The sequence below is a fragment of the Hemiscyllium ocellatum genome, chromosome 35 (assembly GCF_020745735.1).
Source record: "Hemiscyllium ocellatum isolate sHemOce1 chromosome 35, sHemOce1.pat.X.cur, whole genome shotgun sequence".
Taxonomy (NCBI): domain Eukaryota; kingdom Metazoa; phylum Chordata; class Chondrichthyes; order Orectolobiformes; family Hemiscylliidae; genus Hemiscyllium; species Hemiscyllium ocellatum.
Genome location: NC_083435.1, coordinates 15,138,938 through 15,152,324, shown reverse-complemented (window position 1 = coordinate 15,152,324; position 13,387 = coordinate 15,138,938). Strand labels below are relative to the sequence as shown.

At 56.3% G+C, this 13,387-nt stretch overlaps 1 protein-coding gene across 4 annotated transcripts in view; it reads right to left on the bottom strand.

Moving 5' to 3' along the window:
- Positions 1-3,182: 3,182 nt before the first annotated feature.
- LOC132832710 (neurogenic locus notch homolog protein 1-like) overlaps positions 3,183-13,387 on the bottom strand; it is a 173,168-nt gene continuing 162,963 nt past the window's right edge. For all 4 annotated transcript variants that reach the window (XM_060850807.1, XM_060850809.1, XM_060850810.1 and 1 more), the window contains 3 exons: positions 12,142-12,289; positions 6,342-6,439; positions 3,183-5,087 (listed from right to left, as the gene is read on the bottom strand). In XM_060850807.1, coding sequence (XP_060706790.1) covers positions 4,362-5,087; positions 6,342-6,439; positions 12,142-12,289 — 972 coding nt within the window. In that variant the 3' untranslated portion in view covers positions 3,183-4,361. The remainder of the gene's footprint in view (positions 5,088-6,341; positions 6,440-12,141; positions 12,290-13,387) is intronic.

Here is a 13,387-nt window from a genome sequence, read left to right as displayed (position 1 = left end):
GGGGGAGTCCAGAACTAGAGGACATAGGTTTAGAGTGAGAGGGGAAAGATATAAAAGAGACCTAAGGGGCAACTTTTTCACGCAGAGGGTGGTACATGTATGGAATGAGCTGCCAGAGGAAGTGGGGGAGGCTGGTACAATTGTAACATTTAAAAGGCATCTAGGTGGGTATATAACTAAGGATTTAGAGGGATATGGGTCTGGTGCTGGCAAATGGGATTCGATTAGGTTAGGATATCTGGTCGGCACAGATGTGTTGGACCGAAGGGTCTGTTTCCATGCTGTACATCTCTTTGACTCGAATCGGAAGTGGATATTTGGACTGTTTGGTGTTTCACGTTCTCTCAGTGATGGCTCGGTGTTCTCTTTTCGTACTTCCTATCATCATCATCATCATCATGGTCATCATCATCATCATGGTCATCATCTGCATCATCATGGTAATCTGCATCATCATGGTCATCATCATCATTGTCATCATCCTCATGGTCACCAACATTATGGTCACCATCATCATGGTATCATTGTCATCTTCATCATCATCATCATGGTCACCACTATCATCACCACCATTAACATCATCATCATCATGGTCACCACCATCATTGTCATCATCATTGTCGTCATCATCATCATGGTCACCACCATCACCATCATGGTCACCACCATCATCATCATCATGGTCATCATCATCATCATGGTCACCGTCATCGTCATCATCACGGTCATCATCATCATCATGGCCACCACCGTCATCGTCATCATCATGGTCATCATCATGGTCATCATCATCATCATGGTCACCACCATCATCATGGTCACCACCATCATGGTTGTCATCATCATCATCATGGCCACCACCGTCATCGTCATCATCATGGTCATCATCATGGTCATCATCATCATCATGGTCACCACCATCATCATGGTCACCACCATCATGGTTGTCATCCTCATCATCATCACCATCATCATCATGGTCATCGTCATCATCATGGTCAGAACCATCATGGTCGTCATCATCATCATCATCTTCATCATCATCGTCATCGTCATCATCATTATCACCATGGTCATCACCTCCAGGAGAATGGGTACTCTCCCTACTATAACTAACCTCCTCAAAGTTACACAGAGTCATCACCGACTGCTGTTGGAGGACATCAGGGAGAGGGGGATGGCGGGGGTGAATTGTGCGAAGTGATCATGCAGGCGGGGTGAGGGGGGGGGGTGCGATGAACAAAGTCAAAACTTCTTGTAAACCTCGCTCTCTTGCAGACAGAGTCATAGGAGATAAAGCCAACCTCAGGAAGGGGAGGGCATTCTGGACAGGAGAGTTGACCGGTTCAGTTACAGTTGGCATGGAACTACAGTGGGTAGGCGTGACCTGGCAATCTCACTCGGATTCAGCCGGGCCAGACTTCCAGTGTTGGGGTGGGGGGAAGGGGGTCAACAGACACACACACTCACACACACATACCAAGACACACACACGCACACAGACACACACACGCACACACTCACACAAACAGACACACACTAGGACCCATGGACACAGCCTTAGAATTAGAGGGGGTCAATTCAGAGCAGAAATGCGGAGACATTTCCTCAGCCAGAGAGTGGTGGGCCTGTGGGATTCATTGCCACAGAGTGCAGTGGAGGCCGGGACGCTAAATGTCTTCAAGGCAGATATTGATAGATTCTTGATGTCTCGAGGAATTAAGGGCTACAGGGAGAATGCGGGTAAGTGGAGTTGAAATGCCCATCAGCCATGATTGAATGGCGGAGTGGACTCGATGGGCCGAATGGCCTTACTTCCACTCCTATGTCTTATGGTCTTACACACATACACTCACACACACACACACACACACACAAACAGACACATACACACACTCACACAAAGTCACACATGCACACATACACACACATACACAACCAGACACACACACGCACACATACACAAACAGACACACATGGACACACACACGCACACATACACAAACAGATACACATGGACACACACACGCACAGACACACACTCACACACACAAACACACAACACACACAACCAGACACACATACACAAACACACACACAGACTCACACACAGACATACAAACACACACAAAGACACGAGCATACACACATAGACACATATACAAACAGACACACCCACCCACACAAACACCCTCTCACACAGCCACACCCTGGGGTGGTGGGAATCCCTCACCCTCACACAGCCCTGACCCGGCCATGGGGCAGGGGCTTCACCTGGCACCTCTCCCTGTGGGCCAACAGGCCATGCTCCCAGAGAGACTGAGACTGGGTGTGCTGGCTGTTTGTGAGGGAGTTTGAGTTTGAGATTGTGTGAGTGTGAGTGTGAATGAGTATGAATGTGTGAGCATGAGTTTATCCTGTGTGTGTGAGGGGGAGTGGGTGAATGTGTGTGAGTGACATGAGTGTGTGTGTGAGAGTATGAGGTGAGAGTGCATAAGGTGAGTGTGAGAATGTGAGTGAGGGTGAGTGTGTTTGTGTGTAAATGTGAGAGTGTGTGTGGGTGAGCAAATGTGAGTGTATGTGTGTGTAAATGGGAGTGACTGTGAGTGGGTGTGTGTGAATGTGGGTGTGTAAACGTGAGTGTGTGTGTGTGAGAATGTGAGTGAGTGTGGGTGTGGGTGTAAATGTGAGCGTGTGAGTGTGTGAATGTGAGTGTGTGTGTGTGAATGCGAGTGAGTGTGGGTGTGTGTAAATGTGAGTGAGTGTGTGGGTGTGTGTGGGTGTGGGAGTGTGTGAGTGAGTGTGTGGGTGTGGGAGTGTGTGGGTATGGGAGCGTGTGAGTGAGTGTGTGGGTGTGGGTGTGTGTGGGTGTGGGAGTGTGTGAGTGAGTGTGTGGGTGTGGGTGTGGGAGTGTGTGAGTGAGTGTGTGGGTGTGGGTGTGTGTGGGTGTGGGAGTGTGTGAGTGAGTGTGTGGGTGTGGGAGTGTGTGAGTGAGTGTGTGGGTGTGGGTGTGTGTGGGTGTGGGAGTGTGTGAGTGAGTGTGTGGGTGTGGGAGTGTGTGTGAGTGTGTGGGTGTGGGTGTGGGAGTGTGTGTGTGAGTGAGTGTGTGGGTGTGGGTGTGGGAGTGTGTGAGTGAGTGTGTGGGTGTGGGAGTGTGTGAGTGAGTGTGTGGGTGTGGGGTGTGTGTGGGTGTGGGAGTGTGTGAGTGAGTGTGTGGGTGTGGGAGTGTGTGAGTGAGTGTGTGGGTGTGGGTGTGTGTGGGTGTGGGAGTGTGTGAGTGAGTGTGTGGGTGTGGGAGTGTGTGAGTGAGTGTGTGGGTGTGGGTGTGGGAGTGTGTGAGTGAGTGTGTGGGTGTGTGTGGGTGTGGGAGTGTGTGAGTGAATGTGTGGGTGTGGGAGTGTGTGAGTGAGTGTGTGGGTGTGGGTGTGTGTGGGTGTGGGAGTGTGTGAGTGAGTGTGTGGGTGTGGGAGTGTGTGAGTGAGTGTGTGGGTGTGGGTGTGGGAGTGTGTGAGTGAGTGTGTGGGTGTGGGTGTGTGTGGGTGTGGGAGTGTGTGAGTGAGTGTGTGGGTGTGGGAGTGTGTGAGTGAGTGTGTGGGTGTGGGTGTGTGTGGGTGTGGGAGTGTGTGAGTGAGTGTGTGGGTGTGGGAGTGTGTGAGTGAGTGTGTGGGTGTGGGTGTGGGAGTGTGTGAGTGAGTGTGTGGGTGTGGGTGTGTGTGGGTGTGGGAGTGTGTGAGTGAATGTGTGGGTGTGGGAGTGTGTGAGTGAGTGTGTGGGTGTGGGTGTGTGTGGGTGTGGGAGTGTGTGAGTGAGTGTGTGGGTGTGGGAGTGTGTGAGTGAGTGTGTGGGTGTGGGTGTGGGAGTGTGTGAGTGAGTGTGTGGGTGTGGGTGTGTGTGGGTGTGGGAGTGTGTGAGTGAGTGTGTGGGTGTGGGAGTGTGTGAGTGAGGGTGTGGGTGTGGGTGTGTGTGGGTGTGGGAGTGTGTGAGTGAGTGTGTGGGTGTGGGAGTGTGTGAGTGAGTGTGTGGGTGTGGGTGTGGGAGTGTGTGAGTGAGTGTGTGGGTGTGGGTGTGTGTGGGTGTGGGAGTGTGTGAGTGAGTGTGTGGGTGTGGGAGTGTGTGAGTGAGGGTGTGGGTGTGGGTGTGTGTGGGTGTGGGAGTGTGTGAGTGAGTGTGTGGGTGTGGGAGTGTGTGAGTGAGTGTGTGGGTGTGGGTGTGGGAGTGTGTGAGTGAGTGTGTGGGTGTGGGTGTGTGTGGGTGTGGGAGTGTGTGAGTGAGTGTGTGGGTGTGGGAGTGTGTGAGTAAGTGTGTGGGTGTGGGTGTGTGTGGGTGTGTGTGAGTGTGAACCGGGCGGCTCCTGCCTGTCTCTAAGAGGCGGGGCTGATGAGTCCCTCGGGCCAGGTGGGGAGCTCGGTGTGGGGAGGGGGTGAGGAGCTGCACCAGGCCTCGGGGGGAGACTCGGGGGAGGGGGTGAGGAATGGGTGTCTCCCCGGGCCACCCTGAAGAGCCTGAGCTGGAGGCTCGGGGTCAGGAGGGGACGGGTATCCATGCTGGGATGGAGGGGTAGGGTAGGGGCTGGCAGTGGAGGGGGGACCGGGTCCCTCGGTCACTCCGCAGCCAGCCCAGGGTGGGCTGGGCCTCCAGGCCTGGGAATCAGGGAGACCCAGCAGGAAACGGCGAGGGGCGCCCGGGCCTGGGAAAGGGCAAGGCGCCCTGTAGCAGGAGGGCGGAGGCACGTACAGGGAGTGGTTCAGATCGATCTGGGGGGGGTGAGGGGGCACAAGGGCGTGCCCCCGAGGGGAGTAATGCCGACCCGCCTTCTTCCTGGGGGCCTGGGGCTGAGAGGGGCGAGGGTCAGGCTCCGGGGGAGGGGGGAAGGCGGAGGGAGTCAGGCCCGAGGCCTGGTCCAGGCTTCTGGGCCCACACCGCTCCCCCAGCAGCTCGACGATGTCGTGGTGTTGACGCTCGGCAGCCACCTCCACGGGGAGGCAGCTCAGGTGGTCAGGAAGATCCCGGTTCGCCTGGTCCTCCAACAACAACCTCACCGTGTCGTAACTCCCCTCCCGGGCAGCGAGAAACAGAGGGGTCTCCTCCTACAGCCAGACAGACAGGGGTTAGATACAGAGTAAAGCTTCCTCTACACTGTCCCCCCATCAAACACCCCCAGGACAGGGACAGCACGGGGTTAGATACAGAGTAAAGCTCCCTCTACACTGTCCCCCCATCAAACACTCCCAGGACAGGGACAGCACGGGGTTAGATACAGAGTAAAGCTCCCTCTACACTGTCCCCCCATCAAACACTCCCAGGACAGGGACAGCACGGGGTTAGATACAGAGTAAAGCTCCCTCTACACTGTCCCCCCATCAAACACTCCCAGGACAGGGACAGCACGGGGTTAGATACAGAGTAAAGCTCTCTCTACACTGTACCCCCATCAAACACTCCCAGGACAAGGACAGGACAGGGTTAGATACAGAGTAAAGCTCCCTCTACACTGTGCCCAACAAACACTCCCAGGACAGGGACAGCACAGGGTTAGATACAGAGTAAAGCTCCCTCTACACTGTCCCCAACAAACACTCCCAGGACAGGGACAGCACAGGGTTAGATACAGAGTAAAGCTCCCTCTACACTGTCCCCCATCAAACACTCCCAGATAGGGACATCACGGGCTTAGATACAGAGTAAAGCTCCCTCTACACTGCTCCCCCCATCAAACACTCCCAGGGACAGGGACAACATGGGGTTAGATACAGAGTAAAGCTCCCTGTACACTGTCCACATCAAACACTCCCAGGACAGGACAGCAAGGGGTTAGTTACAGAGTAAAGCTCCCTCTACACTGTCCCCATCAAACACTCCCAGGACAGGAACAGCACGGGGTTAGATACAGAGTAAAGCTCCTTATACACTGTCCCCATCAAACACTCCCAGGACAGGAACAGCACGGGGTTAGATACAGAGTAAAGCTCTCTCTACACTGTACCCCCATCAAACACTCCCAGGACAGGGACAGCACAGGGTTAGATACAGAGTAAAGCTCCCTCTACACTGTCCCCATCAAACATTCCCGGGACAGGGACAGCACGGGGTTAGATACAGAGAAAAGCTCCCTCTACACTGTCCTCATCAAACACTCACGGGACAGGGACAGCACGGGGTTAGATACAGAGTAAAGCTCTCTCCACACTGTCCCCCATCAAACACTCCCAGGACAGGGACACTTTAAGGTTGAATATTCCCAGTTTGGATTGGGAACGTTCGTTCCTCACTGGGGAAGATGCACTGACGGACATTGCCTGGTGGAAGTGTGTGACCGGGAGGGTTCCCCCCTCCCCCTTTACCTTGTGGTCTTGCAGGTCTTTGTTGGCCCCATTTCGCAGGAGCACCCTGACGGTGTCCACGTTGTTGACAGCAGCAGCCCAGTGCAGAGCGGATTTACCTGGGGGAGCAGCATCATCAGGCAGTGTCAACAGAGGGCCCACTTACCCAGGCTGATACACAACCACACACTCTCACTACTGCACACACGCACACTCACACACGGGCAGTACTGAGGGAGTGCCGCACTGTCAGAGGGTCAGTGCTGAGGGAGTGCCCCACTGTCAGAGGGTCAGTACTGAGGGAGTGCCGCACTGTCAGAGGGTCAGTGCTGAGGGAGTGCCCCACTGTCAGAGGGTCAGTACCGAGGGAGTGCCGCACTGTCAGAGGGTCAGTACTGAGGGAGTGCCGCAATGTCATAGGGTCAGTACTGAGGGAGTGCCGCACTGTCAGAGGGTCAGTACTGAGGGAGTGCCGCACTGCCAGAGGGTCAGTACTGAGGGAGTGCCGCACTGTCAGGGGGTCAGTACTGAGGGAGTGCCGCACTGCCAGAGGGTCAGTACTGAGGGAGTGCCGCACTGTCAGGGGGTCAGTACTGAGGGAGTGCCGCACTGTCAGAGGGTCACTACTGAGGGAGTGCCGCACTGTCAGAGGGTCACTACTGAGGGAGTGCCGCACTGTCAGAGGGTCAGTACTGAGGGAGTGCCGCACTGCCAGAGGGTCAGTACTGAGGGAGTGCCGCACTGTCAGGGGGTCAGTACTGAGGGAGTGCCGCACTGCCAGAGGGTCAGTACTGAGGGAGTGCCGCACTGTCAGGGGGTCAGTACTGAGGGAGTGCCGCACTGTCAGAGGGTCACTACTGAGGGAGTGCCGCACTGTCAGAGGGTCAGTACTGAGGGAGTGCCACACTGTCAGAGGGTCAGATCTGAGGGAGTGCCGCACTGTCAGAGGGATAGTACTGAGGGAGGGTCGCACTGTCAGAGGGACAGTACTGAGGGAGTGCCGCACTGTCAGAGGGTCAGTACCGAGGGAGTGCTGCACGGTCAGAGGGTCAGTACGGAGGGAGTGCCGCACTGTCAGAGGGTCAGAACTGAGGGAGTGCCGCACTGTCAGAGGGACAGTACCGAGGGAGTGCCGCACTGTCAGAGGGTCAGTACCGAGGGAGTGGCGCACTGTCAGAGGGTCAGTACCGAGGGAGTGCCGCACTGTCAGAGGATCAGTACCGAGGGAGTGCCGCACTGTCAGAGGGTCAGTACCGAGGGAGAGCCGCACGGTCAGAGGATCAGTACGGAGGGAGTGCCACACTGTCAGAGGGTCAGTACCGAGGGAGTGCCGCACTGTCAGAGGGTCAGTACCGAGGGAGTGCCGCACTGTCAGAGGATCAGTACCGAGGGAGTGCCGCACTGTCAGAGGTTCAGTACCGAGGGAGTGCCGCACTGTCAGAGGGTCAGTACCGAGGGAGTGCCGCACTGTCAGAGGGTCAGTACCGAGGGAGTGCCGCACTGTCAGAGGGTCAGTACCGAGGGAGTGCCCCACTGTCAGGGGGTCAGTACCGAGGGAGTGCCGCACTGTCAGAGGGTCAGTACTGAGGGAGTGCCGCACTGTCAGAGGGTCACTACTGAGGGAGTGCCGCACTGTCAGAGGGTCACTACTGAGGGAGTGCCGCACTGTCAGAGGGTCACTACTGAGGGAGTGCCGCACTGTCAGAGGGTCACTACTGAGGGAGTGCCGCACTGTCAGAGGGTCACTACTGAGGGAGTGCCGCACTGTCAGAGGGTCAGTACTGAGGGAGTGCCGCACTGTCAGGGGGTCAGTACTGAGGGAGTGCCGCACTGTCAGAGGGTCAGTGCTGAGGGAGTGCTGCACTGTCAGAGGGTCAGTGCTGAGGGAGTGCCCCACTGTCAGAGGGTCAGTACTGAGGGAGTGCCGCACTGTCAGAGGGTCAGTACTGAGGGAGTGCCACACTGTCAGAGGGTCAGTGCTGAGGGAGTGCCGCACTGTCAGAGGGTCAGTACTGAGCGAGTGCCGCACTGTCAGGGGGTCAGTACCGAGGGAGTGCCACACTGTCAGAGGGTCAGTACTGAGGGAGTGCCACACTGTCAGAGGGTCAGTACTGAGGGAGTGCCACACTGTCAGAGGGTCAGTACTGAAGGAGTGCCACACTGTCAGAGGGTCAGTACTGAAGGAGTGCCACACTGTCAGAGGGTCAGTACTGAAGGAGTGCCACACTGTCAGAGGGTCAGTACTGAGGGAGTGCCACACTGTCAGAGGGTCAGTACTGAAGGAGTGCCACACTGTCAGAGGGTCAGTACTGAAGGAGTGCCACACTGTCAGAGGGTCAGTACTGAAGGAGTGCCACACTGTCAGAGGGTCAGTACTGAAGGAGTGCCACATTGCTCGAAGGGGTATATGTGAGATTTTTTTTTGTAGTTCATATTTTTTTTACGGTTGCTTTATCTTTAACTGTGATTTATCTGCAATCTCTCCTCAAATCCTCCTCTGGCCCGTCCCTAGTTCCTCTATCCCCCGATTCCTTTTTCCCCTCATCCCTCATCTCCGTATCCCAAACCCCATATCTCTTAGACCTCTATTCCTTAAGCCTGTATTCCCAAGATCCATATACCCAATTCCCATATAACTGAGTACCGTATCCCCAATCCCCCATCTTTGTCCCTCATATCCCCCTATCCATGCGCTCTACATTCCTGATTCCTGTATCCTCAATCCCAGTATCTCTCAGCCCCATGTTCCCAATCCCCATTTCCCTGTTCTCCATATCCACGACCTCCTGATTCCCAATCCCCGTATCCCTCAGTCCCATATCCCCAATTCCTGTTTCCCTCGGTCACATATCCCCAAATCCCCACATCTCTCAGTCCCATATTCCCAATCCCAGTACCCCTGTTCCACATATCCATGATCTGCTTTTTCTTGATTTCTCTATCCCTGATTTTTACATTTCCAAGCATTATATCAAAATTCTCCAAATCCTATATTATCCATTCCCGTATGTCTGAATTTGATATCCCTGATCCCGATATCTGAGTATTTCTGATCTCCATTAATCTGATCCCTGTATTCTTGATCCCTCTATGCTCAAGTCCCTTATCCATCCAGTCCCACACCTCCATATTCCTGATCTCCATACCCCCTTATCCCTGTATTCCCCGTATCCCTTATTTGTACCCCCCTGTATTCCCCCATCCCCTATCCCTGAGCCCTGTATTCCTGAACCCCATATCCCTGATCTCCGGTATCCCCAAGCCCTGTAGCCCTGATGCCCTGTATCCCAATTCCCTGTATTCCCAATCACCTGTATTCCTGATTCACTGTGCTTTCATATCCCCCATCACCCCGAACCCCTCATCGCTGTATTCCACCTCCCCATCCCGTATTCCCATCCCCGAACCTTCGTATCCAAGATCCCCTGTATCCCCATATCCTGCATCCTCTGTATCCCTGATCACCTATATCCATCAATCCACTCTATCCCCACATCCTCCATCCCCCATTGTCCCGATCCCTGTATCCCCCTGTATCCCTATCCCCGTATCCCTCCATATCTCCCCATCCCTGTATCCCCCTGTGCCCCATCCATGTATCCCACATCCCTGTATCCTACATTGCGCCCAAATCCTGTATCCCCCGAGTATCCCCCATTGCCCCGACCCCTGTAAACCCCAGTATTCCCAATCCCTGTATCCCGTCTCGTCCCCAATCCATGTATCACCTTTGTAATTCCAATCCCCATATCCCCGGTCACACCAATCCCTGCACTCTCCCTGTAACCCACACCATATCCCCATCCTCTATCAATCCAATCCCTGTATCCCCCGACCCCCCCCGATCCCTGTATCCCCCTGTATCCCTCACGGCCTCGATCCCTGCATCCTCCATCGTCCCAATCCCTGTATCCCCCATCGCCCCGATCCCTGAATCCCCCCTCGTCCAAATCCCTGTATTCCCCCTGCATCCCCCATCACCCCAACCCCTGCATCCTCTGTCGCCCCAATCCCTGTATCCCTTGTATCCCCCATCGTCCCGATCCCTTTATCCCACATCGTCCCAATCCCTGTATCCCCCATCGCCCCAATCCCTGTATCCCCCATCGCCCCAATCCCTGTATCCCCCATCGTCCCGATCCCTGTATCCCCCATCGCCCCGATCCCTGTATCCCCCATCGCCCCAATCCCTGTATCCCCCATCGTCCCGATCCCTGTATCCCCCATCGCCCCGATCCCTGTATCCCCCATCGCCCCAATCCCTGTATCCCCCATCGCCCCGATCCCTGTATCCCCCTGTATCCCCCATCGCCCCAATCCCTGTATCCCCCTGTATCCCCCATCGCCCCGATCCCTGTATCCCCCATCGTCCCGATCCCTGTATCCCCCATCGCCCCGATCCCTGTATCCCCCTGTATCCCCCATCGCCCCAATCCCTGTATCCCCCTGTATCCCCCATCGCCCCAATCCCTGTATCCCCCTGTATCCCCCATCGCCCCGATCCCTGTATCCCCCATCGCCCCGATCCCTGTATCCCCCTGTATCCCCCATCGCCCCAATCCCTGTATCCCCCTGTATCCCCCATCGCCCCGATCCCTGTATCCCCCATCGCCCCAATCCCTGTATCCCCCTGTATCCCCCATCGCCCCAATCCCTGTATCCCCCTGTATCCCCCATCGCCCCGATCCCTGTATCCCCCATCGCCCCGATCCCTGTATCCCCCTGTATCCCCCATCGCCCCAATCCCTGTATCCCCCTGTATCCCCCATCGCCCCGATCCCTGTATCCCCCATCGCCCCGATCCCTGTATCCCCCTGTATCCCCCATCGCCCCAATCCCTGTATCCCCCTGTATCCCCCATCGTCCCGATCCCTGTATCCCCCATCGCCCCGATCCCTGTATCCCCCATCGCCCCGATCCCTGTATCCCCCTGTATCCCCCATCGCCCCAATCCCTGTATCCCCCTGTATCCCCCATCGTCCCGATCCCTGTATCCCCCATCGTCCCGATCCCTGTATCCCCCATCGCCCCGATCCCTGTATCCCCCTGTATCCCCCATCGCCCCGATCCCTGTATCCCCCGTATCCCCCATCACCCCGATCCCTGTATCCCCCATCGCCCCGATCCCTGTATCCCCCGTATCCCCCATCACCCCGATCCCTGTATCCCCCATCGCCCCGATCCCTGTATCCCCCCTCGCCCCAATCCCTGTATCCCCCGTATCCCCCATCGCCCCGATCCCTGTATCCCCTGTATCCCCCATCGCCCCGATCCCTGTATCCCCCTGTATCCCCCATCGCCCCAATCCCTGTATCCCCCGTATCCCCCATAGCCCCGATCCCTGTATCCCCCGTATCCCCCATCGCCCCGATCCCTGTATCCCCCATCGCCCCGATCCCTGTATCCCCCGTATCCCCCATCGCCCCGATCCCTGTATCCCCCTGTATCCCCCATCGCCCCGATCCCTGTATCCCCCATCGCCCCGATCCCCGTATCCCCCGTATCCCCCATCGCCCCGATCCCTGTATCCCCCATCGCCCCGATCCCTGTATCCCCCTGTATCCCCCATCGCCCCGATCCCTGTATCCCCCATCGCCCCGATCCCCGTATCCCCCGTATCCCCCATCGCCCCGATCCCTGTATCCCCCATCGCCCCGATCCCTGTATCCCCCATCGCCCCGATCCCTCTGTCCGCCATCGCCCTGATCCCTGTATCCCCCATCTCCCCCGATCCCCGTATCCCCTTCTCCCATGAACCCTGTATCCCCCGTATCCCCCATCTCCCCCTGTATCCAGCCCCCCCTCCCCGATCCGCGAGTACCGTGATTGTCCGTCGCGTTGACGTCTGCGTTGCAGTTGATGAGCTCCTCTGCCACGTTATCGATGCCGAGTCTAGCTGCCAGGATTAGCGGTGTCGTCCCATCGTGCATCCGCGCGTCCACGTCTGTCAACCTGTTACGCAAGAGGATCTGCCGAGGGGGGAGGGGAGGGGAGGAGGGCGATTAAAGATGGCCGCTCACAGCAACACCGCCCTCTCAACGAGGGTCCTGACCGTCACCCACGGAAACAACGAAGCAATTCAACTCCCTGCCCACCCCCCCGCCGTCAAATCATACCACTTCCCAATGACAATACAGGTTGGTCAGAGGCCCTTCTGTCTTCATTGAGGATGTCCCCGTCAACAATTGGATGTCAACAGATGCCCTGTAACACTGTCATCTCAGGATGTAGCCTGTAGGTGGCAGTCTACAGCCCCCTCCCTCACTATGGTGGCTCTGTAATCCCACCTCAAAATGGCTTCCTGAGTGTTGTTGGAGCTGGCCCCATCCAGGCAAGTGGAGAGTATTCCTTGTGTTCAGCCCATCCAGGATCATACTTCCCCCCGTTCGTGGGATTATCCCTTGACTATGGGTTGCGTAGGCCCAGCTGATGCTCAAATTCCAGCATGGTGGATGCGAGTTTAATTAAAAATCTGGAATTAAGAGTCTAACGATGACCATCGTTGATGGTCGAGTGAAAACCCCCACATGGGTTCACTCGTGTCCCTTTCGGGAAGGGAACTGCCATCCTTATCCGGTCTGTACACACTTACACGTGACTCCAGCAAGGTGGTTGATCCCCGACCCCCACGGCAAGGTGGTTGAGACCAGACCCCCACGACAAGGTGGTTGAGTCTTGACCCCCCACAGTAAAGTGGTTGACTCCAGACCCCTACAGCAAGGTGGTTGATTCCAGACCCCCACAGCAAGATGGTTGAATCCAAACACCCACGGCAAGGTGGTGGAGTCTTTACCCCCACAGCAAGATGGTTGAGTCCAGTCCCAGAGCAAAGTGGTTGAGTCTTAACTCCTACAGCACGATGGTGGAGTCCAGTCCCCCAGAGCAAGATGGTTGGGTCTTGACCCCCACAGCAAGATAGTGGAGTCCAGTCCCCCAGAGCAAGGTGGTTAAGTCTTGACCCCCACAGCAAGATGGTGGAGCCCAGTCCCCCAGAGCAAGGTGGTTGAGTCTTGACCCCCACAGCAAGGTGGTTGAAACTTGACCCCCACAGCAGGATGGTGGAGCCC